The sequence below is a fragment of the Trachypithecus francoisi genome, unplaced genomic scaffold (assembly GCF_009764315.1).
Source record: "Trachypithecus francoisi isolate TF-2019V2 unplaced genomic scaffold, Tfra_2.0 Lachesis_group3, whole genome shotgun sequence".
Classification (NCBI taxonomy): Eukaryota; Metazoa; Chordata; class Mammalia; order Primates; family Cercopithecidae; genus Trachypithecus; species Trachypithecus francoisi.
Window position 1 is genome coordinate 147052444 of NW_022681468.1, and position 24722 is coordinate 147077165.

Sequence of the window (24722 nt, forward strand, 5' to 3'; positions counted from 1 at the left end):
GCCTGTAGTCCCCGCTACTCAGGAGGCTGAGGCAGGAGAATGGCGTGAACCCGGGAGGCGGAGCTTGCAGTGAGCCGAGATCCCGCCACTGCACTCCAGCCTGGGTGACAGAGCGAGACTCCCTCTCAAAAAAAAAATTGTAGATTCACATGTTGGTTATACATCCTGAGTTTTAGGTCTCAAAAATTCAGCCTTAAGTCAGTTTTTATTGTTATTTTGGCCTCTAAATGTTTAATTGGAGGTCTCAAACATGGCATTAAGTAGAAAGATCACTGTATTAGCAGTAGGACCTCTGTGACCGTCTAAAGAAGTATAAGAGTGATTAGGCTGGGCACGGTGGCTCACGCCTGTGATCCCAGCACTTTGGGAGGCCGAGGCGGGTGGATCACGAGGTCAGGAGATTGAGACCATCCTAGCTAACACGGTGAAACCCTGTCTCTATTAAAAAATACAAAAAATTAGCCAGGCGTGGTGGTGGGCGCCTGTGGTCCCAGCTCAGGAGGCTGAGGCAGGAGAATGGCATGAACCCAGGAGGCGGAGCTTGCAGTGAGCCGAGATCGCACCAGTGCACTCCAGCCTGGGCGACAGAGTGAGACTCAGAGCGAGACTCCGTCTCAACAACAACAGCAAAAAAGAAGTGTTAGAGTGATTAGTATCTTTTAAGTATATTCACTAATTTACTTAGAAGCCTATATTTTTAAGGGAAGAAAATACTGAACATAATCTAAGGAAAAACTATTGAAATAAAGAACTTTAAAAAAGAAATCATGGAATGATTAAAATTTTTGAGCAAGTGACTAGCATTTATTCTGGTAGCTTTTTAGTGTGGGAGTGGTGCCGCAGATAGATTGGAAGAGTGAGGAGATAACTCAAGAAGATTAATCAGGAATCAGTTGCACTGGTCCTACCATGAGATGGTAAGAAGTGGTGGTTTTAATAGTAAGCATTGACAAGTTTGCTCTGAATGCTTATTGAATGACTAATTGTTTGGGGGAAAGAAACAGCCAAAAGATTGTAAAGGAAGGATTGCAGAGAATGTGTAAGCCTTTTATCTAATATTGCCTAGTATATTGGGGAGGTTAGGAGAAAAGACAGATAATAAATTCAGTTTCTATTTATTTTCGTGCTGTGTTGTTTTGGTACATAAGTAGAATTAAACAAAAACGTAGTGATAGCGGGAGATTTTACCAGATCTTTCTAAGACTATGGCTGGTCAAGTCATCTAAAAATAAATAAGGACTTAGAGAATTTTTAAAATTAAGCTTGATTTAGTAATATATTCTACAGGAGTTTGTTCCTATTGGAAAATATATTTTTATCAAATGCCCATGGAATTTTTTTTTTTTTGAGACAGCATCTTGCTGTGTTGCCCAGGCTGATCTTGAACTCCTGACCTCAAGTGATCTTCCCACCTTGGCTTCCCGAAGTGTTTGGATTATAGGTGTGAGCCACTGTGCCCACCTGTCCATGGATTATTAATAACAGATTGGTTAATAAATTAGGCCATGTAAGAATCTCAATAGTTTTCAAAAAGTGAAATTATGTAGGACACTTACACTATCCACAATACAATAAAATAATACTTAACAAAAAAGAGCTCAAAAACCTAACAAATTAGGAATTTTTAAATACTATTCCATATAACTGTTGAATGCAAGGAAAAAGCTAAAGAGAGATGGAGAAATTAGTGACTATTTAGCAATTAACAACGAGAACAACACAGATCAAAATCCATGGAATATGGCCAAAACCATACTTAGAAGACAGCTCATAGCCCAAAAGAGACAATGCTCAGATTGAGTTTATTCTAACAGTGCCTTGATGGAAACTTCTTAAAAGAATAAGTTAAAGATGAAAACTAATATGATCATTATAGCCTTTTATTTATTTATTTATTTTTGAGATGGAGTCTCGCTCTGCCCCCCAGACTGGAGTGCAGTGGTGAGATCTTGGCTCACTGCAACCACCGCCTCCCAGGTTTAAGCAATTCTCGTATCTCAGCCTCCTGAGTAGCTGAAATGACAGTCGCCTGCCACCAACACCTGGCTGGTCATTATAACTTTTAAAAAGACATTTCAAACCAGGTGCGGTGGCTCACGCTTGTAATTGCAGCACTTTGGGAGGCCGAGGCAGGCAGATCTCTTGAGGCCAGGAGTTTGAGACCAGTCCGGCCAACATGGTGAAACCCTGTCTCTACTAAAAATACAAAAATTACCCAGGTGTGGTGGCGCGTGCCTGTAATCCCAGCTACTCAGATGGTTGAGGCAGGAGAATCTGAGGCATGAACCTGGGAGGCGGAGGTTGCAGTAAGCCGAGATTGCGCCACTGTACTCTAGCCTGGGCGATACAGCGAGACTCTGTCTTTAAAAACAAAAAAGACATTTCAAAAAACCCAGTATCTAATTCCTCATACTTTCACAGGATACAAAAAACCACAACAGCTCAAGTCTCTGAAAAGTAAAATAGCAGGCAGATGGGAAGGGAACTAAAGTCAAAATTTAAGAATTATCAGTACATTTAGTGAGTTTCCTGAGGCTTTTTCCTCCTTTATTTCCCAACTTTCACCCAAGAACAGCTGAGTTCTAGAACTGTACAACAAGCATGAATAACAAAAATCCATGAGAAATGCCATCTCTTTCTGGTCAGAGGATCAGGAAAAGAAGCCCCTCATAGCCAGAATATAAAAGGAGTGTGTTTATTTTATTTTTCCTCTGGCCTTCTCCCAAGGCCAGCCTCAGGCATAGAGCTGCACAGCCATGGTGGCCACACAGGTGCCCATAATCCCAGGAGAAAACCATTCTCTCTGGTGAGGAACTGGGAAAAGGGGCTCCTGTGTTCCAACGAGTACAAGGTTAATCATCATCATTTTTTTCTGTCTTTGCCTCGTGGCTTCACGCCAAGGGCATCCGCAGTCATAAATCTGACTGACAGCATGGTAGACTAAAACTGAGAAAAACATGTTATTTTGGCCAGAGAAACTGGGGGAAAGGGCCCTTTGGAGCTAGAAAGTGGGAGGGCTAGGGTGGGAAATCCCCAAGAGGAGAGAACTGTAGAAGGGGAATCTCATATTTTTGAGGTCAACATAAGTTCTGGGCTCACCTCCAAGCTGCACATGTACAGAATAGGCTCAAAGAGGTGTAACCAGAGTTTTGAAAAGTAAGCTTCATTTAAACCATCACTGAAGTCCTAGACTAACCCCACGAGGAGTACATGTGCTGGACAGATCAGAACACCACAGCAAAGGCTCTGAAAACTAACATTGGAATCACCATCCACAGAGAATGAAACAGAACTTGTTGGACCTGAGTTTATTACTGTCTAAAACACTTTAAAACTGTATATTTTTCCAGAGGTTTTTAACAGGACCAGAACCTCCCAATGTAATATTCTATATGTACAAGATAATAATCCAGAATTACTTGACATATGAAGAACCAGAAAAATCTGACCGATTCTCAAGGGAAAAACAACCAAATGCCAATCCTGAGATGTTTTAAATGTTAAACTTATCGAAGAGTTTTAAAGCAACTAGTTAACCTTGAAACATAAGGTGAAGGTGAACACTCTTGAAAGAGTTGAAAGATAGAAGTTACCAGAAAAATAGAAACTAAAAATACTAACCATATGGAGATAATAGAGTGGAAAAAATACTGGATGAAACAAAAATTAACTGGATGTGCTCAATAGTAAACCGAAAGGCTAAGCACAGTGGCTCAGGCCTGTAATAATAGCACTGTGGGAGGCTGAGGCAGGAGGATCACTTGAGGCCAGGAATTCAAGACCAGCCTGGGCAACATGATAAGACCCCATCTCTAAAAAAATAAAATAATAAAAAAAAAATAGCTGTGTTTGGCAGTATGTGCCTATAGTCCTAGGTACTTGGGAGGCTGAGGCAAGAGGATCACTTGAACCCAGGGGTTTGAAGTTACAGTGAGCTGTAATCATGCCACTGCAGTCCAGCCTGGGCAACACAGCAAGGCTGTGTTGTTTCAAAAATATATATACTAGACTGGAGATGAGGTAAAGTGTCCATGAATGTGAAATTAGATCAGTGGAAATTATTCAATCTGGAGAACAGACAGAAAAGAGATGGGGGATAAAAAAATACAACCTTAGGGATCTATGGGACAATTTTTTTTTCAACCCAACATTTGTGTCATTGAAGTCCCAAAAGGAAGAGAAAAATAATGCAGAAAAAAATTTTGAAGAAATAATTGGCTGAAAATTTCCCAAATTTGGTGAAAGACAATTTTGCAGATTCAAGAAGTTCAGTAAATCTCAAGCAGATAAGAAAACCACAGTCAGACACATCATAAAGCAAACTGCTGAAAACAAAAAATAAAGAGCCAGGCACTGTGGTGCATGTCTGTAGGCCCATCTATTTGGGAGGCTGAGGTGGGAGGATCCCTTGAGCCGAGGAAATTGAAGCCAACCAGGAAAATATAGCGAGACCTCTTTTTTTTTTTTTTGAGACAGAGTGTCGCCCTGTCGCCCAGGCTAGAGTGCAGTGATGCAATCTCGGCTCACTACAAACTCTACCTCCTGAGTTCAAGCGATTCTCCTGCCTCAGCCTCTCAAGTAACTGGGATTAGGCGCCTGCCACCATGCCAGGCTAATTTTTTGTATTTTTAGTAGAGATGAGGTTTCACCATGTTGGCCAGGCTGGTTTTAAACTCCTGACCTCAACTGATCCGCCTGCCCTGGCCTCCTAAAGTGCTAGGATTACAGGTGTGAGCCATCATGCCTGGCTGAGACCTCATCTCTTAAAAAAACAAACAAACAAACAAAAAAAACTAAAAGTCTTGAAAGCAACCAGAGAAAACCCATTTCATGTCAGGAAATAGCATTTGAATTTTACAAGGCAATGGAGCTACGGAGAGGTTTAGTTTTCACACAAGGTTGCAGTAACAGTAAGTGGCAGAGCTAGGATTCAGATCTTGGCTTCAGATCATTTACTCTTATTCACTAATATATGCTGCCTTATCAAGAGAACATTTATGCAGTCATTAAAATGGCAAAATAGAGGGAGAGTTACTGATATAGAAAGATGTTCATGATCTATTAGGTGCAAAGGCAAGATACAGACTAGTATTATATCATGTCATCCTCTTAAAAAATATGTGATATTTGTGTGGGGAACAGAAGAATATCACCCAAATGTTAACTGTGTTTATCTGGATGGAGAAACTTAGGTTAATTATTCATTGCTTATTAGCATATCCTGAGTTTTCTAAAATGATTATGTATAATATTAAAAAGCCAGAAAGCCTGAGCACAGTGGCTCACGCCTGTAATCCCAACACTTTGGTAGGCCAAGGTAGGAGGATCTCTTGAGGAGTTCAAGATCAGCCTGGCCAGCAAAGGAAGATCCCATCTTTACAAAAAAATGGTTAAAAACTAGGCAGGCATGGTGGCACATGCCTGTAGTCCCAGCTACTTGGGAGCATAGCTTGAGCCCAGGAGGTTGGAGCTACAGATGATCATGCCACTGTACTCCAGCATGGGTGACAGAGTGAGACTGTCAAAACAAATAAATGCTAGAAAACTCTATGTCAGACTAAACTCATTCATGATTTTTCTTTCTTTTTCCTTTTAATTTATAAGGAGAAAACCCAATTCCTGTTTTCTTTAATCAAGGAATGGGAGATTCTACTTTTGAGTTCACTTCCATCCTGAGTTTTGGTGTTCAGTCTTCGTAAGTATCTAAATAGTTAAGAGAACTTTGTAAATGATTGTGAAAATAAGAGTAGGAAACAGTGTAGGCTTCCATCTTTCCTTCCTTTTTTATTTGTAAAATAGTTTATCCCATTATCTTGTTTCTTTCTCTGTTTGTTTTGTTTATTTGTATTAACAAAATGAAGTGGTTTGATATATTAAAGTAATGTATATTAAGGCAAACTATGCCTCTGAGTAATCATTTTTAACCAACAAAAATGCCAGTTCTCTGTGGTCCTACAAGAGGACCAAAAATGTCAGTTCTGTCTGGTCCTACAAGAGGACCAGAATTATGAGACTTCATTTAAAATTACATCTAACTTGCTTTGTGACTTTCTGAAAAGTCTCAGGTCACTCCATGCCACCACCAGTTCATTTTTTGTGTATGTAAAATTGAGGCCTTCTGTCCTACTTCACTCATTAGGTTATTGGAGAGATGTAATATACCCAAATCAGGTATTACTATTTCATTAATACTGAGTATCCAGGGTAGTTTTTCTAGTTGTGATCCTTGTTTATCTATCCCATTGCTACTGAAAATACTTGTTATAAGTGGAAGTTGAGAAAACTGGAAATTATCACTCCAGTTACATGGTATTATCACACATACACACAACACAAACACATACACATATCTGTCAACACAAAAGTACTTCTTTGGTTCTTTTTCCAAGCACCAAAACTCATTAGGTCAGATTTGTTCCTCTGAATTTTATTCCTTCTGTGTTCAGTCTGTTTTTTAATTAGAACCTGGACCCCTTCTAGTTGTGAGCATTTGCTGCATCTTTTACAGGAAGTGAAGTTATGTTGGTCACTACCATTTTATAAGAGCTATTTCTCTACCTTTAAAAAATACGGTTCTCCTCTTCCAATTTTTTCCAGCTGAATAAATCTTCAGAGGCTCTAATCTCTAATTTGACAAAGAGCAGTTTACTTACTTTGAAAGTGGTTAAATTGTTTCTATTGCTCTAGGACTTAATTGGACTTCTTACTAAGTAGCTCCTACTAAGTAACTCCTTTTACTAAATCATACAAATTTTCTTGTTTTATTTATAGGATTAAATATTCAAATAGCATCAAGGAAATGGTTATTCTCTTTGCCACAACAATTTATAGAATTGGATTGAAAGTGCCTCCTGATGAAACGGATCCTCGAGTCCCTATGCTGACCTGGAGCACCTGTGCTTTCACTATCCAGGCAATTGGTAAAGCTCATAAGAAAACTGGTTTGGAGGTTTCAGTGAGACAGAATTAACATTGATCATTCATTCTTAAATTCTTTTTTTCACTAATGGGCCAGAATAATTTGACTTGTATGACGACTATTAGTATTTCAGTGTATTTGTGTGGCTCATGCCATTTGGTCTGATAATTTTTTTATGTTGATCTCTTTTTAACTATGATCGTCACCATATGAAACATAAGTTTAAAAAAATATTTTTAAAAAGCTGGGCATGGTGGATTATGCCTGGGAGGCTGAGCTTTGGGAGGCAGAGGTGGGAGGATAACTTGAAGCCAGGAGTTTGAGACCAGCCTGGGCAACATAGTAAGACTGTCTCTACAAAAAATTAGCCAGACATGGTGGTATGCACCTGTAATCTAGCTAATCAGGAAGCGGAAGAGGGACGATCATTTGAGCCTAGGAGTTTGAGGCTTCAGTGAGCCATGGTTATACCACTGCACTCCAGCCTGGGCAACAGAGTGAGACCCGGTCTCCAAAAAGTGTGTGCGTGTTCACACACACACACACACACACACACACACACATATATATTCCTTTAGTATCTATATTAAAGGAACAGCATGATGTTAAGTTATAGAGGTTCAAGGAAAAAAGACAACTCAGAAATGCTCAGTAATTTTTCTTTCTTTTATACTTTGAGAGAAGAACTGAGGGGAAACCAAAGTCACCTAAAAATTAACAGAAAGGGGAAAGGAAGACTGAGGCAGTTTTAGAGAGATTAGCAGGCAGAAACCAGCTCTAAAGGGAAGCCTACTATCAAATTCTCTGCCATATTGAAAATGTCCCATAGAAAAGTGTAGCAGTGAGGGATCACTTAGATTTCTTACGTTAGTGCACTTGTTCATTATAAGGACAAGGTCCAGTATTACATGGAAAAAATTAAGAATGGTGATTCTTCCCTATCTTTATACAAGCCAACTTTGATTTCCCTTTCCAATATATATATTTTTGGTAATTGTTTTTAATGGAGTCCATTATATTTTCTTCATTTAAATATATTTTTGTAACAAGACACTTATAATTTGAATTAAATAGCATGAAGCCAAATTTTTCCCAAAACCTTCCTACATACTATCATTAGTTTCTTAATAGAGTTTAAGAGTCACTTCCAGTGCTTTGGAAAAGGCAGGTTCCAGGCCACGGGCGCCTGCCCTGAGCAGACCCCCTACTGGTGTCCTCAGAGGGCTCCTATGGGTGGGTTCATTGGCTTTGGCCCAGTGAGCCCCCGCCTACATTGATCTTAGGCACATAGGGCCCATCCCGGCTCTGCCCCTGCTGGGATCCAGTCGCTGTCCCGGGGGACTGATGGGCAGAGTCGCCCCGTGGCTAGGCTGTGACCATCCCTGTCAGGACCAGACTCTGTGGTTGGGCATCTTGGGTCGAGCCCAGCACCATGCAGGGCCGTGGGAGCTGAGGAAGTGCCGCTCAGGAGTTGGGGTCTCCACTCCACCGTGTGCCCTCCAAGGATACCCAGGGGGGCAGTGGGCTGGTGGCTTCCTCCTGCTTCCTGTCAGAGTCAAAGCACAAATCCTCAGGGCGGGCTCAGGGGCCGAGGCAGCCCAGGGAAGCTCCAGGTGGGGACTGTGTCTTCCTGGGGTTGGTGCCCTCTGGCTGGGGCCCTTTGCTGGCCCATGGTCCCCAGGTGCTGCTGTGGCATGGCCTCCCACCTGTCTGCCTGGTGGAGGGAGGTGTGGGGGTGGGGTCGTGACTGAATAAAGCCACCGTGGGTGGATGTGCTTGGGGGGAGGGGGTAAAGTCACTTCCAAACCTGTTAGACTTAAATCATGGGTATAGGATAATACATCAGTTTATATTTGCTATGATTCAATCAAATGGGATATAGGAAAGGCGAGGTTTATATAAAATAGAATCTGAACAAATCAATAAGAAATGTAAAGCATTCTTCAGAGTCATGACATGTTAAGTCTATTCAGACTTTCAGTGAAGCTATTTCACACTTTCCTATTTTGGGGAAGATAAGCATTAGGAAGTCAAGAATTTATATTTAGACCTTGAACATTAAAAAGGGGGCATAGTCTGTTATAAAGGAGATAAGAAATTCACTGCTGATGGAACTGAATCTTTTCATATGTGATTCTATAATCTAGTAATTGGATTCTATTTGATTAATATCATATTGTGTTCACTATTGTGTTTTTTCCATCAAGCAAGCATAATGCTGTACTTTATTCTTAGTACATAAGCAACTAACTTATCTCAGTCCCTGTGGGGATGGAGAAACATGTACAGAATGCATTGGCATAGGATAATAGTTGAGTAATCAAAACAAAGCATCCTTTGAATTACTGTTTATGCAGAGATGAAAAAAAATGCTTCCACACTCATATCTGCTGCTAAGGATCAGTGAAAATAAGAGTAATTTAGGAATAAATACCATGGACAACAAAACACAAATCCATAGTTTTGGTATTTTCATTTTCTCTTTTTCCTTCTCTCTCTTTTTTTTTTTTTTTTTGAGACAGGGTCTCACTTTGTTGTCTAGGCTGGAGTGCAGTGGCGCAGTTACGGCTCACTGCAGCCTTAGCCTCCCCGGGCTCAGGTGATCCTCCCATCTCAGCCTCCCGAGCAGTTGGGACCACAGGCATGCACCACCACAGCTAATTTTTGTATTTTTTGTAGAGACGGGGTTTTTCCATGTTACCCAGGCTGATCTTGAACTTCTGAGCTCAAGCAGTCTTCCTGCCTCGGTCACCCCAAAGTCCGGGGATTACAGGCATGAACCACCGCACCTGATCTCATTTTCTTTTTTTTCCTATTGATCTTTTCTAATTCTTTTAAAATTGTACCCGAGGTCGGGCGCAGTGGCTCACACCTGTAATCCAAGCACTTCGGGAGGCTGATGTTGGGGGGGTCACCTAAGGTCAGAAATTCGAGACCACCGCTAATGTGCTGAAACCTTGTTTCTACTAAAAGTACAAAAACTTAGCCGGCGTAGTGGTGCACACCTGTAATCCCAGCTACTCAGGAAGCTGAGGCAGGAGAATCGCTTGAGCCCGGACGGTGGAGGTTGCAGTGAGCCGAGATTGCGCCGTTGCACTCCAGCTTGGGCAACAAGAGCGAAACTGTCTCAAAAAAAAAAAAAAAAAAAAATTGTTCCCGAAAAAGCAAGAAGTTATTTGTGTCTGCCTTACATATTATTTTTAGACAAAATAGGCTATAATTACATATATAAATTACTTATTTTAGAATTTTTTGCATAAAAAAGATGCTGAAATGAGAAGAAACAATCCAGGCTGTTTTTTTTTTCCCCAAGCATTCTTTATAAGATTGCTGCAGGGACTTTATTTTTTATGCTAGTAATTTGTAAATGATATTCATTTGATTCTCTAATATTCTCTCACTCAAAAATTGGAAAATTTTGGCAAAGACTTAAAACACAAGACTTTGAAGGGGAAAATGCAAATCATTTCATCAAAAATGTTAAGGAACATTTGATAAAAAGTACAGTATATAATTATAGCACTATTCAGGATTTATTATTTTTATTTTTTTTAATTCTTTGAGAAAACCTGTTGGGAGATGAAGGAAAACCTTTGTTTGGAGCACTTCAAAATAGGCAGGTATGTATATTCCAACAAGGTACATGTAACTCATGGCATGCTGTATTTTTCCCCCCACAGTTTATTATTAAAAAAAAAAAACTTTACTCCTTTTCTGTAAAAATTAGCAGAATTCTATAGGGGAGAAAAGGAGCTGCCTCAGTCTTATAGGAAACTGAATAGCGTGTGCTCTTTACAGAGCTTACTCAATCTCAGAGGTGAAGTGTAATTCATACAGAGATTTCATGTGATGATTACTTTTTCTCCCTTTGTTACACTTCAAAATCCTGATGTTTCCTATATTTTTCCTTCTCACTAATTTTGCACCATTATATAATATTGAGTGTTAATGCTGACTTAATTTTGGATGAATCATCATACTGAATTCAAAAATAAAATTAAGCCATGACTCCTTGATGGGCAGATACTGACACTACTGTAGGACTCTACTCCTGCCCCAGGCCTAAACCTTTTAACATAGTGATCCCTGGAAAACAGTACTAAAGAAATATGCGGAGTAGCCCTGTGAAGACAAAAGGGGTAACTGAGGTTGCTATCCCTTGCTTCCCATTTCCCTCTTATTTTTCTGACACCTGGCACAGAATACTAGAAGACTTGTGGTCCACAGTGTGCTCAGCTCTGGGGAAAATGAATACTTTTTACATGAGAATTAAAATAATTATAGCTTTAATACCACTTTTTTATTAGAAAATCTGTTAGAAATTTAGCAAGGCCATAAAACCTTGTACAGGTATTAAGAATATCGTAATTTATTTGCAGTGATATAAGGTATATAATGAGTCTGCAGCTAATTCCGACAAACTAGAGTTGGTTTTTACCAAACTCTTAAGTGGATGAGTTAGGTCTCTCATCTTTCCTCATCTTTTTATCTTCCCTCTCTCTTACAATCTAGCATAATGGTCTGAAAGCGTTAATGCAGTTTGCAGTTGCACAGAGGATTACCTGTCCTCAGGTCCTGATACAGAAACATCTGCTTCGTCTTCTATCAGGTAGAGTCTTCTCTGAACTATTATTATGTATTATATTATTTTTATGTCTTTTTCTATTGCATTTCTGGCAGTGTATTTCATTAGGAAACAACACACGCTACAATAATTTTGAGCTCTCAGTAATGAAATTTTACCACCTACAGAAGTCATGCAAAAAAAACAAACACAGAGCTGCCTCTGTAAAACTTGTGATCTTATTATTGTTATTATTTTTGAGAGGGAGTTTTGCTCTTGTTACTGAGGCTGGAGAGCAATGGTGCGATCTCAGCTCACTGCAACCTCCACCTCACGTGTTCAAGTGATTCTCCTTTCTCAGCTCTCTGAGTAGCTGGGATTACAGGCTACTCAGACAAATTTTCCTTTTTTTTTTTTTTTTTGGCAGAGATGGAGTTTCACCATGTTGGCCAGGCTGGTCTTGAATTCATGTCCTCTGGTGATTCGCCTGCCTCCACCTCCCAAAGTGCTGGGATTACAGGTGTGAGCCGCCACTCCCGGCCTTCATGACCTTATTTTTAAAATCTGTATTTTCCAAATATTTTCAACTTATGTTTCTTCTACCTACCTAGGTTATTGAACCAATGTCTATGACAACTAACATCCATGTATCCCCAATCCAATTAGAAAAGGGAGCAATGATGTGGATAGATCATTTTAAAATATGTTTAATTTTGTTTGTGGGTCAAATTCTTATGAAATAATGGAAATGCTACATTCAGTAATCTCAGAACTCAGTTCCATGCCCATTTCTTTGACAGGCTGGCTATAACAGCTAATCTTCTCAGATTCTGACAAGTTAGAAATTTACTAAGAGCTCATATGGTGATCTCAATTAGTATAAAAATAAAATGAAGGATAAGTCATTACATAGCATTAGAATGATTTTGCTTTCCTTTTGGTTATCTGCATTTCCATCTGGGCATTAGAAGTCTACTATAAGCTCCTCTGTACCCAAAGAGACCAGCCTTAAAGAGAGTTGTTTGTAAATCTATTTGTTCATAAGTCCCAATTGTCATGAGTAGGGTAGTTTCAGCATGCACTTCCCAGATATATTTCTGACAAATAAGAGTTATTCAGATTTTTTAAGCTTTAAAGCCAGGCATAATTTTCTTGTAGCTAAACTAGCAGACTTTTTTTTTTTCCAGCAAAATAGACCTTCTTTACCTTGAAAATCTATTGAAGCCAGTAGTGTTTTTCCTTGTCAATCCCCACAAGCTTCTTAGGGAGCTCTTCCTGAGCAGCTTTCTGCTTATCCTGTTGATGTGGAGATTCCACAGCTCCTCCCAAGGCTGCCACTCAAGTTTTGTTAGAACTTCTGCCATGCTTAGCTTTTATATTTTCAGATTGACTTCCAGGTGTCTCCTGAATTGGCTTCATGCTAATAGAAATCTAATGTTGATACTGTTCCCCTAGTCACACACGTAAAAGTTTTCCCTTCTTTCACTTACTTTCTCTTCTTGGTCAGTTGCACAGGCCCAGAACCTTCCATATGTCACATGTGCCTTTGTTTTTAGGACATCTTTCTGTTGAACAGTTTATCCTATTTGCATATCACTATTTTGTTTTTGTTTTTTTACTTTTTTGGTATCTCTTTCATTTCAGTCATAATTTAGATACTTAGTAATTCTTCCAATTTCACTGCTTTTGCACTTATTACACATTATGGGATTTACAATGTTTAAAACAGCTTATTGCCCAGCATGGTGGCACACACTTATAATCCCAGCTACTCAGGAGCCTGAGGGGGAGGATCCCTTAAGTCCAGGAGTTTGACACCAGTGTAGGCAATATAGTGAGACCTTGTCTCAAAAAAAGCACCAAACGAGACTAACATTATCACAGATGGGAGAGACTAAAATGATGGTGTATAATCTCTAATTAGCAATACTGGAGGAATTTCTGTAGTGTAGCTTTATGCCTATATATGAAAGTTTTTCATATGAACATTTATTAGAGGAGCATTTTTATTTGTAAGATGTTAGGGCTATCAGCTATGTTCCTTGCCATTTTAATGCTTATGATTGAATTAAAGAAGCAGAACCTCTCTAAAAACAAACATAAAATAGCCAAGTGCCAGATATGTGCTTCACTAATACACGCTTCAAAAATTGAGACAAGTGGCCGGGTGCGGCGGATCATGAGGTCAGGAGATCGAGACCATCCTGGCTAACACGGTGAAACCCTGTCTCTACTAAAAATACAAAAAATTAGCCAGGCATGGTGACGGGCGCCTGTAGTCCCAACTACTTGGGAGGCTGAGGCAGGAGAATGGCGTGAACCCAGGAGGTGGAGCTTGCAGTGAGCCGAGATCGTGCCACTGCACTCCAGCCTGGGCGACAGAGAGAGACTCCATCTCAAAAAAGGAAAAAAAAAAAAATTTGAGACAAGGAAGAAATCACTTTGGGACTCTGCTGTTATCTCCTCTAACAGGGTAGGATTTGAATTGAGCCTTGAAGGGAGTACACATAATAGATAAATTGAGAGGAACAGAAGCTGCATTCCAAAAGACACAGGGTGCATTTGAACAAACACTGAGGAGGTAGGAAAGTGTGTGATATGTTCAGGTAGACAGGTTTGATAGGAGTAATGGCATCTACAGACAGAGAAGCATGAAGTTTTTTTAAATAAAATTACAGTGACTTAAATGCCCCAGCCATAAGTTTGAACTTTATTCTTTAGGTAATTGGAATTTTTTGAAATGTTTTGGACAATGGTATTCTGAGCTTAATTTGATATTGAATAGGTTGGATTGAAGGAGGGAAAAATTAGAGGTAACATATGCATCTGAATGTGGTAGCAGGAATTAGGGAAGACATTGGTGTGGGCTGGGTCAGGGGCAAAATTTTGAACTAAAATGAATAGCAGAAAAATTGAGAGAAATAAGGAAGTTCAGAATAGGAGCTATTTTCTAGTAAAGTGATGAGTATTGTTTTAATATGTTGATTTCTGCAGTAGCAGTAGGACAGGTCAGGTGCAATGGCTTACACCTGTAATCCCAGAACTTTAGGAAGCCAAGGTGAGCAGATCAGTTGAGTTCAGGAGTTCGAGACCAGCCTGGGCAACATGGCGAAACTCTGTCTCTACAAAAAACTTAGTAGGGTGTGGTGGTGCACACCTGCAGTCCTGGCTACTCGGGAGGCTGAGTCAGGCTTATCACTTGCACCCAGGTCAAGATTGCAGTAAGCCGTGATCGTACTATGCACTCCAGCCTGGGCAACAGAGAGAGACTTTGTCTCTAAATGGATGGATTGATGGACAGATATATAGGACATACAATGCTCACTGCCATGTGCTATGCCTTGTACTAGAATTTTTTAATAAAATCTCATTTCTAGTCACCATCCTTCAAGGAAATTATTCTCCCGATTTACAAGGAGAAAACTGAGGCACAGGGAAGTTACATGACTTGCCCATGGTAATAAAACTAATAAGAAGTAGAACTAATGTTTAAACCCAGACCTGACCATAAAACCCATTATTTTTTCACTGTATCATGTGAACTTTGCCGAGGTGTTTAACTGTGCATAAAGGCTTGGCTTAACCCATAGATAAAATGAAAATATGCATACCAAAATTGACTTTTGATTTCAAAAGAATTTTAAATATTTTTAGCAATCAGGAAAAGAAAAATCATTTTAAAACTGCCTGTAAGAAAAATTTGATGACACAAAGAGTATTCTTTTGGCTGAAAAGATGATGGAAATTAGGACAAGGGATCGGGAATTATTTAAATATTTTGAGTAAGCTGTAACATTGAGGAAAAAAGTAAGACAGGTAGTATCATAGACATGCTAACTGAAATATCAGAAATATTACTAAAAGATAATTTGAGGAGATGAGACCTAGAAACAGCAAATGACTTGTCGAAGTCACATAGCTAGTTAACGTCAGAGCTGTGATCACTTTAGTTTGTTTTATGTAGCCAGTATTAATAACTTTTATTGAGGGGTTACATATGCCAAGCTTGGATAAGTGCTTTAAATTCATATGTTGGCCTGGAGCGTGGTGCACACCTGTAATCCCAGCACTTTGAGAAGCCGAGGCAGGTGGACCTCTTAAGGCCAGGAGTTCAAGACCAGCCTGGCCAACGTGGCAAAACCCCATTTCTACTAAAAATAAAAAATAAAAAAATTAGCTGGGCATTGTGGCAGGTGCTTGTAATTTCAGCTACTTGCGAGGCTGAGGCAGGAGAATTGCTTGAACCTAAGAGGCGGAGGTTGTAGTGAGCCGAGATCATGCCACTGTACTCCAGCCTAGGGAACACAGTGAGATTCTATCTCAAAATAAAATACACAAATAATAAATTAATATGTTAATGAACCTCCCAACAAACTTGTATATACTGCGTGTAAACTTAGAGAGCTTAAGTCGCCTGTCACTTGCCTATGACCAATAGTCACAACCAGTACTGGAAGCCGTTTTAGTCTGACTTCAAAGCCCCTGATCTTAACCTTTATGCTTTTTGTTTAGAATCTTGGGATTAGAGATTAAGAAATTGATCTAGTCACATGGCCAGGCATGGTGGCTCACGCTTGTAATGCCAGCACTATGGGGGACCGAGGCAGGTAGATCACCTGAGGTCAGAATTTCAAGCCTGGTCAACATTGTGAAACCCTGTCTCTACTAAAAAAAAAAAAAAAAAAAAAAAAAAAAATTGGTCGGGCACGGTGGCTCATGCCTGTAATCCCAGCATTTTGGGAGGCCAAGGCGGGTAGATCATGAGGTCCACAGATCGAGACCATCCTGGCCAACATGGTGAAACCCTGTCTCTACCAAAAATACAAAAATTAGCTGGGCATGGTGGCACGCGCCTGTGGTCCCAGCTACCCCAGAGGCTGGGGCAGGAGAATTGCTTGAACCCGGGAGGCAGAGATTCCAGTAAGCCAAGATTGTACCACTGCGCTCCAGCCTGGCGATAAAGCGAGACTCCATCTCAAAAAAAAAAAAAACAAAAAAAAACTGGGCATGGTGGCACATGCCTGCAATCCCAGCTACTCAGGAGGCTGAGACTCAAGAATCGCTTGAACCTGGGAGGCGGAGGTTGCAGTGAGCCAACGTCATGCCGCTACACTCCTGCCTGGGTGAGAGAGCAAGACTCCATCTCAAAAAAGGAAAGAAAGAAAGAAAGAAATTTAGTCTGAAAAGAGTCTTCTCTTCCTCATTTTAAAAAGTAACAGCTTTATTTATGTAATGTTGAATCTTCTGAGCCAGAGTTCAGAACCAGTACCTAGACCTACAGTAATTCATTCCCTCATTTTTATATAAACAAAACCATTCCTCTTGTCCTGACTTCTCAATTTCACTTCTTTGCTTCTCTCGCTCTCACTTTTGGAATTACAGCTTTTCCTTAGGCATGGACCAGATTGGAAAGATAGTAGCTTTTGAGTCATTTGCATTTCCTCCAGATGACCAATCTACATAAACCATTATCTAATTTTGTTCAGGAGGATCTTCTCCATCCTCATTTCACCTACTCTATTTTGCATGTTCTTTCTACTCCACAACCTCAATTTTGTTCACATATTATGTATCACAGAACATTTAGAAATGGAAGTCAGAGACAACAAGTGATAGAGGTAACATTGTATAAAAATAACTCTTCTCATTCATTCAACAAATGTTTCTTTAACAATCTCTGCATTTCAGTTGTCCTATTTCATGTGCCTTTTCCACCTAGATTTTACCTTTCAACGCTTAAACTGTATCCAAGTCTTTCTAGCAGCCTTTTCTCAGTTCAGTTTGTCTCATTATAGTTTCCATATCTCAAAGGTGTGACTTATTAGTTTCTGTGTTTTATAACCCTGTTACATGTTTGGTTTAGGTGTTTTTAGCTTGCATTTTATTTAACTACATTGCTGTCTTACTGACTGAATTACATTAACTTTTTGTTTGTTTTAGTTGTTCTTCCTAACCTAAAATCAGAAGATACACCATGCCTTCTGTCTATAGATCTGTTTCATGTTTTGGTAAGTGTTCAGTAATTTTGTTTAAGTCACTCATGTTGATAATTTCTTGTACTTTCCTCATTCAAATTCATGCTCTTTGTTCAAGATTATAAATTATTGGTGTTTAATCTATAAAGTTTGGTCTCTCCTGTCCATTCTGTTTACAAATAGGTACAGATTTGATGGAGACCATCAAATTCATTTAAAAAAAAAAAAAAAAAGCACTAGAATTTGTAATAGGTCTTTTCCTGGTTGATTACATTAGTGGGTATCTGTACAGACAAGCCTTTTCTAATTCATATTATGCTCCCCTTCTGGCCTTTTTCTTAAGCTGTATACATGATATACAGTCAATAACTGTGTGAGCTCTCTTAAAATCATTAATTATTTGATGATAAGGACCAGACCATGGGTATATCTAGGCTTCCTCAAAACACCTCTGGATGGATGGCAACTGCCCTTAGTTTTTTTGCAGAGATCTTCCATTCCTGTGATGATCTCACTCCTTCAAACCAAGTTCTGTAGAGAAAACAGTATTGAGATTGGGAGCATGGAGTTCATGGATGTAGGGTTAGCCAGCATCCTCATGCCTCATTATCTAAGCCTCTACCCAGTGGTCATCAACCCTGACTGTCTTTTAGAATCTCCTGGGGGACTTTGAAAAGAATGCTATTAACTGGGCCCTACCCCAAGAGATTTTCATTTGGTTAGACCAGGGTGGGGCCTCTGTGTCAGTATTGTTTTAAGAACTCCTGTAGGCCGGGCGCGGTGGCTCAAGCCTGTAATCCCAGCACTTTGGGAGGCCGAGACGGGCGGATCACGAGGTCAGGAGATCGAGACCATCCTGGCTAACCCGGTGAAACACCATCTCTACTAAAAAATACAAAAAACTAGCCGGGCGAGGTGGCGGGCGCCTATAGTCCCAGCTACTGGGGAGGCTGAGGCAGGAGAATGGCGTAAACCCAGGAGGCGGAGCTTGCAGTGAGCCAAGATCCGGCCACTGCACTCCAGCCTGGGCGACAGAGCGAGACTCCGTCTCAAAAAAAAAAAAAGAAAAAAAGAAAAATACGGTGTTTATTAAAAAACACACACACACACAGTGTAGCACCTGATGCCCTTCACATTTAGTTATGACATTAATTTATGTTAGTCTTTTATCATTACCCATGTTGATGTCCATTTCTCTCTCATAGGTGGGTGCTGTGTTAGCATTCCCATCCTTGTATTGGGATGAAACTGTTGATCTGCAGCCTTCTTCAGTTAGTTCTTCCTATAACCACCTTTATCTCTTCCATTTGATCACCATGGCACACATGCTTCAGATACTACTTACAATAGACACAGGTAAGGTTTTCATCTGGGTGTTGACTGTGAATAACATTTTGCCATGCTTTACTGGCAAAATTAATTATGTTCGTGATTATATAATGTATTTCTAGGTTCTGTGTTATGTTTTTTGTTGAATGATTATTCATCTGTTTTTTAATGGATACTGTTTAAGCAAGGAAAGGTAGAATAAGCTGTGAAAAAGATAATTAGGTGAAACTACCTAATTAGCAACTGCTCTGCAGATATGCAGGGAGACCACTTGAACCTGCTTTTCCGTCTTTTTCAAATTCCTCGTCCTCGAGGTCTGTCCCTACATGAGTTTTTTAACATTTTGATAAAGAGGTCCCTAAAACCATTCTTAATTCCTTCAGCTAGAATGATAGTACTTTCTTCCCCTTGTAGCATTTATCATTAGTATCTTGTTTTATAGTTATTTGTGGTTATATCTTATTGTTGTTCTGCTCCTTTCCCTGATTCTTCTGTCTCTCTGCTCCTTTGTCCTCAGTGTAAGTTTCTTGATGATAGGAAACAATGAAATTTCAACATCTTCCCTTTAAAGCTGCAAGTATCTAGTAACCTTTGTTAAACCCAGTAAACGCTCATTAAATGTCTTTTGAATTAATGTTCATTTGAAGATACATGAGTAATACAACATTATGGAATGATAATACAGTTGTTCTTTTAGAGTCTGGGTTTTAATAGGAAGCAAAGTCTAGGGGCTGGATGCAGTGATTCATGCCTGTAATCCCAGTACTTTGGGAGGCCAAGGCAGGAGGATCCCTTAAGCTCAGGAGTTCAAGACCAGCTTGCGCAAGATGGTGAGACCCCATCTCTACAGATTTTTTGTTGTTGTTGTTAGTTGGGCATACTGGTGGGCGCCTGTAGTCCCTGCTACTTGAGAGTCTGAGGTGGGAGGATCACTTGAGCCCAGGAGTTTGAGGCTGCAGAGAGCTGTGATTGCACCATGGCACTCCAGCCTGGGCAACAGAACAAGACCTCATCTCTTTAAAAAAGGAGAAAAAAAAAACCCAAAGCAAAATCTGGTCCTGGATACCAGTGACCACTAAGGGCTACTGAAGAATCAGATAATCTAGAGGACGAACATAATTCAAGTGATGTCAGAATAAAATATGGCAAAAGTACATGTGTATTTACCCTGTGGTACACCAACTTCATTTCTAGGAATTTATCCCAAAGCTTTACCGGCAAAAATATGAAATGATACAAGCATGACATTATTTATTGTGTTATTTTTGGGATATCAAAAAAACAGAAATAATTGAGCTGTCCATCAATGGGGGATTCTTTGAATTACCTATGATGTACCATATAATGGAAATCTATGCAGTTTTAAAAAGTAGTGAACAAGATCTGATATGAATTGATCTTTGTGATACAATAAGTTTAAAAAGTAAGGTACAGAATAGTGGTTATAGCATAGCATTTTTCTGTAAGGTATTTTATGCATATGTGTGTTTATATACATTTTTGCTTATGTGTTTTATAAAAGAGACAATAGAGGCCGGGTGGTGACTTATGCCTATAATCCCAGCTCTTTGGGAGGCTGAGGCAGGCGGATCACCTGAGGTCAGGAGTTCGAGACCAGCCTGACCAACATTGTGAAATCCTGTCTCTACTAAAAATACAAAAATCAGCTGGCGTGGTGGCAGGCATCTGTAATCCCAGCTAATTGGGAGGCTGAGGCAGGAGAATCGCTTTAACCCAGGAGGCGGAGATTGCAGTGAGCCTAGATCATGCCACTGTACTCCAGCCTCCTGATGAAAATCCATGCAGGTTATTATTGTGGATATCAACAAATTGATTCTAAAGTTTATGTGAGCCATGCCCAGTGGCTCATGCCTGTAATCCCAGCCCTTTGGGAGGAGTTTGAGCCTGGGCAACGTAGTAAGACTCTGTCTCTAAGAAAAAATAAGAAAATTTGCTGGGCATGGTGGCACACGCCTATAGTCCCAGCCATTTGGGAGGCTGATGTGGAAGGATTGCTGTAGCCCAGGAAGTCAAGGCTTCAGTGAGCTGGGATTGCACCACTGCAGTCCAGGCCAGGCAACAGAGCAAGACCCAGTCAATCAGAAAGTAAGTAATAAGTAAACAAACAAGTACATAAATAAATAAAGTTTATATGGAAAGACAAAAGTCCTAGAATAGCCAGCTCAGTATTGGAGGAGAAGAAAGTTGAGGGGCTGATACTACCCAACCTTAAGACTTACTATAAAGCTACAGTAATAAAGACAGTGTGGTTGGCAAAAGATTAGACAAATAGATGAATAAAATATAAAAGAGAGCCCAGATACAGACCCACATAAATGTAGTCAACTGATCTTTGACATTTGAGCAAAGGATCAAAGGCAGTCTTTTCAGCAAATGGTGTTGGAACAAGTAGACATATATGTCCAATAAAATGAATCTAGACACAGACTTTACACCCTTCACAAAAATTAATTCAAAATAGATATAGACCTAAATGTAAAATGCAAAACTATAAAACTCCTACAAGATAACATAGGAGAAAACCTAGATGACCTTAGGTATGGAGATGACTTTTTAGATATAAAACCAAAGGCATAATCTCTGAGAGAAATAATTGATAGGCTGGACTTCATTACAATAAAATTAAAAACTTATGCACTGAAAGACAATGTCAAGAGAATGAGAGACAAGCCACAGTCTGGGAAAAAGTATTGCAAAAAACACTTCTGATAAAGGACTGTTATCCAAAGTATACAAAGAATTCTTAACATTCAACAATAAGAAAACAAACAACCCAATTTTAAAATGGGCAATGAGGCTGGGTGCCATGGTTTACGCCTGTAATCCCAGCACTTTGGGAGGCCAAGATGGGCAGATCACTTCAGCCAGGAGTCTGAGACCACCCTGACCAACATGATGAATACCTGTCTGTACTAAAAATACCAAAATTAGCCTGGTGTGGTGTGCACACCTATAGTCCCAGCTACTTGAGAAGCTGAGAGATAAGAATCAGTTGAACCCAGGAGGCATAGATTGCAGTGAGCTGATATCATGCCACTGCACTCCAACCTGGCAACAGAATGAGACTTGGTCTCAAAAAAAAAAGCACAAACAAAAAAAATGGGGCAATGAGCCAGGTGCGATAGCTCATGCCTGTAATCCCAACGCTTTAGGAGGCCAAGGTAGGAAGAATTGCTTGAGCCCAGGAGTTTGAGACTACCCTGGGCAACATAGCAAGATCCTGTCTCTAAAAGATAAATTAAAGTGGCCAAAACACTTGAAGAGACACCTCACCACAGAAGATGTACAGATGATAAGTGATCGTAATGTTCAACATCTATATGCCATTAGGGAATTGCAAGTTAAAACAATGAGATACCACTATACACCTATTAGAATTGCCAAAATCTAAAACACTGACACCACCAAATGCTGGCAAGTATGTGGAGCAACAGGAACTCTCATTTGTTGCTGATGGGGATGCAAAATGGTACAGTCACTTTGGAAGACAGCTTGACAGTTTCTCACAAAACTAAATATACTCTTACCATGTGATCCAGCAGTCATGCTTCTTGTATTTACCCAAATGAATTGAAAACTGAAGTTCACACAAAACTGTGCACAAGGATGTTTATAGCAGCTTTATTCCTAATTGCCAAAACTTGGAAGCAACCAAGACATCCTTCAATAGGTGAGTGGATAAATAAATTACAATATATCCAGAGAGTGGAAATATTATTCAGTGCTAAAAAGAAATGAGTTACCAGCCGGGCACAGTGATTTATACCTGTAATCTCAGCACTTTGGGAGGCCAAGATGGGTGGATCACCTAAGGTCAGGAATTCAAGACTAGCCTGGCCAACATGGTGAAATCCCATCTCCACTAAATAAATACAAAAATTAGCCGGGCATGGTGGTGCACATCTGTAATCCCAGCTACTCAGGAGGCTGAAGCAGGAAAATTGCTGGAACCCAGGAAGCAGAGGTTGCAGTAAGCCAAGACTGCGCCACTGCACTCCAGCCTGGGTGACAGAACGAGACTCCATCTCAAAAAAATAAAAAACAAATGAGTTATCGAGATGAAACGATAGACAAAACTTAAATGCCTATGACTAGCTAAAATAACTCAATTTGAAAAGGTTGTATACTATATTAATCCAACGATATGACACTCTAGAGAAGGCAAAACTATAGAGTCAGTAAAAAGATTAGTGATTGCCAGGGGTAAGGGTGTTGGGGGAGAGCTGAATAGGCACAGCATAGAGGATTTTTAAGGCAGTGAAACTGTTCTGAAAAATACTACAGTGGTGCATACGTGTCATTATTACACATCTGTCCAAACTCATAGAATGTAAACACCAAGAATGAACCCTAATGTAAACTGTGGACTTTGGGTGATAATGATGTGGCAGTGTAGGCTCATTGACTATAACAAGCGTACAACACTGGTGCCGAATGTTGATAGGTGGGGGATGTTGTATATGCAGAGAGACAGAGGAAATCCTCTGTACTTTCTGCTCAATTTTGCTGTGAATCTAAAACTTCTCTTAAAAAATAAAATGTATTAATTAAAAAATAAAAATCTTATTTTATGGGTGTATGCATTTGTCCAACTCATTATCAAATAGAGCACTTGATATTTGTGCATTTAATTGCATGTAAAATTTACCTCAAATTTATAAAGAATCCCTTAGAATTATTGAACTCTCTTACATTTGAATTGAAAAAATCAGTATGAATTCATGATGTGTTTTTTAAAAGTATAGGAATAAAGAGATGTTATTTGGAAAATGAAAAGGACTAGCAGTATTCATTCAAGATATGATAAAATTACTGAGGGCAACTTGAATTGTGACCTTCCAGATGAATTAATACATAAACAAAAGCATTTTTAAAACAACAGAGCAATACTCAAATGTGCTGTAACTATACCTCTCAGCAAACTACAAGGTAGACATTTCTATATCAATTTTAATGCAGTAATTCTGAAGTTCAGGGAACTTATGTAGCTTATCCAGAGCCTTAATGTAAGTGGGAAAGTTGACAGTTGCTGGAAGGGTTTAGGATGGTCCTTCTTAAGGATAGGTTGATGGAGGAAAATAGCCTCACAAAGTTCTCTTTATGGGACCCTTTGCTTGAGCATAAAGGCAGGACAGATACCTACTTCCCTTTCTAGAGGTTGAATTTCTATCTGCTGCCTAAGATTCCTAGGAAACCAAAGCAGGTTGATAACAATTTATTTCCATGGTCATGTTATGATGAAGTATTTACATGTTTAGCAAGTAAATATTAAACATCCATGTTCAGTGATTCTGCCCTGTTTGTTTCTCCAGCTAATATATAGATAAAGTTTACCTAACGACTTTAATATTCAGCATCAGCTACTTAGATTAAAAGCAGGTGGGGGCCGGGCGCGGTGACTCAAGCCTGTAATCCCAGCACTTTGGGAGGCCAAGACGGGCGGATCACGAGGTCAGGAGATCGAGACCATCCTGGCTAACACGGTGAAACCCCGTCTCTACTAAAAATACAAAAACTAGCCGGGCGAGGTGGCGGCGCCTGTAGTCCCAGCTACTCGGGAGGCTGAGGCAGGAGAATGGCGGAAACCTGGGAGGCGGAGCTTGCAGTGAGCTGAGATCCGGCCACTGCACTCCAGTCCGGGCGACAGAGCGAGACTCCGCCTCAAAAAAAAAAGCAGGTGGGGCTGGGCACAGTGGCTCATGCCTGTAATTCTAGCACTTTGGAAGGACAAGGCGGGTGGATCACTTGAGGTCAGGAATTCAAGACCAGCCTGACCAACATGGTGAAACCCCGTCCATATTAAAAATACAAAATTAGCTGGGCATGGTGGCACACACCTGTAGTTCCCAGCTACTCTGGAGGCTGAGGCAGGAGAATTGCTTAAATCCAGAAGGCGGAGGTTGCAGTGAACCAA

At 40.0% G+C, this 24722-nt stretch overlaps 1 protein-coding gene across 1 annotated transcript in view; it reads left to right on the forward strand.

Annotated features, from left to right (window-relative positions):
• Positions 1-24722, forward strand: part of UBR1 (ubiquitin protein ligase E3 component n-recognin 1) — a 160313-nt gene that overhangs the window by 108784 nt on the left and 26807 nt on the right. Inside the window, exons 34-39 of the mRNA XM_033190389.1 lie at positions 5605-5695; positions 6772-6920; positions 10484-10539; positions 11432-11528; positions 17424-17491; positions 18664-18814. Coding sequence (XP_033046280.1) covers positions 5605-5695; positions 6772-6920; positions 10484-10539; positions 11432-11528; positions 17424-17491; positions 18664-18814 — 612 coding nt within the window. The remainder of the gene's footprint in view (positions 1-5604; positions 5696-6771; positions 6921-10483; positions 10540-11431; positions 11529-17423; positions 17492-18663; positions 18815-24722) is intronic.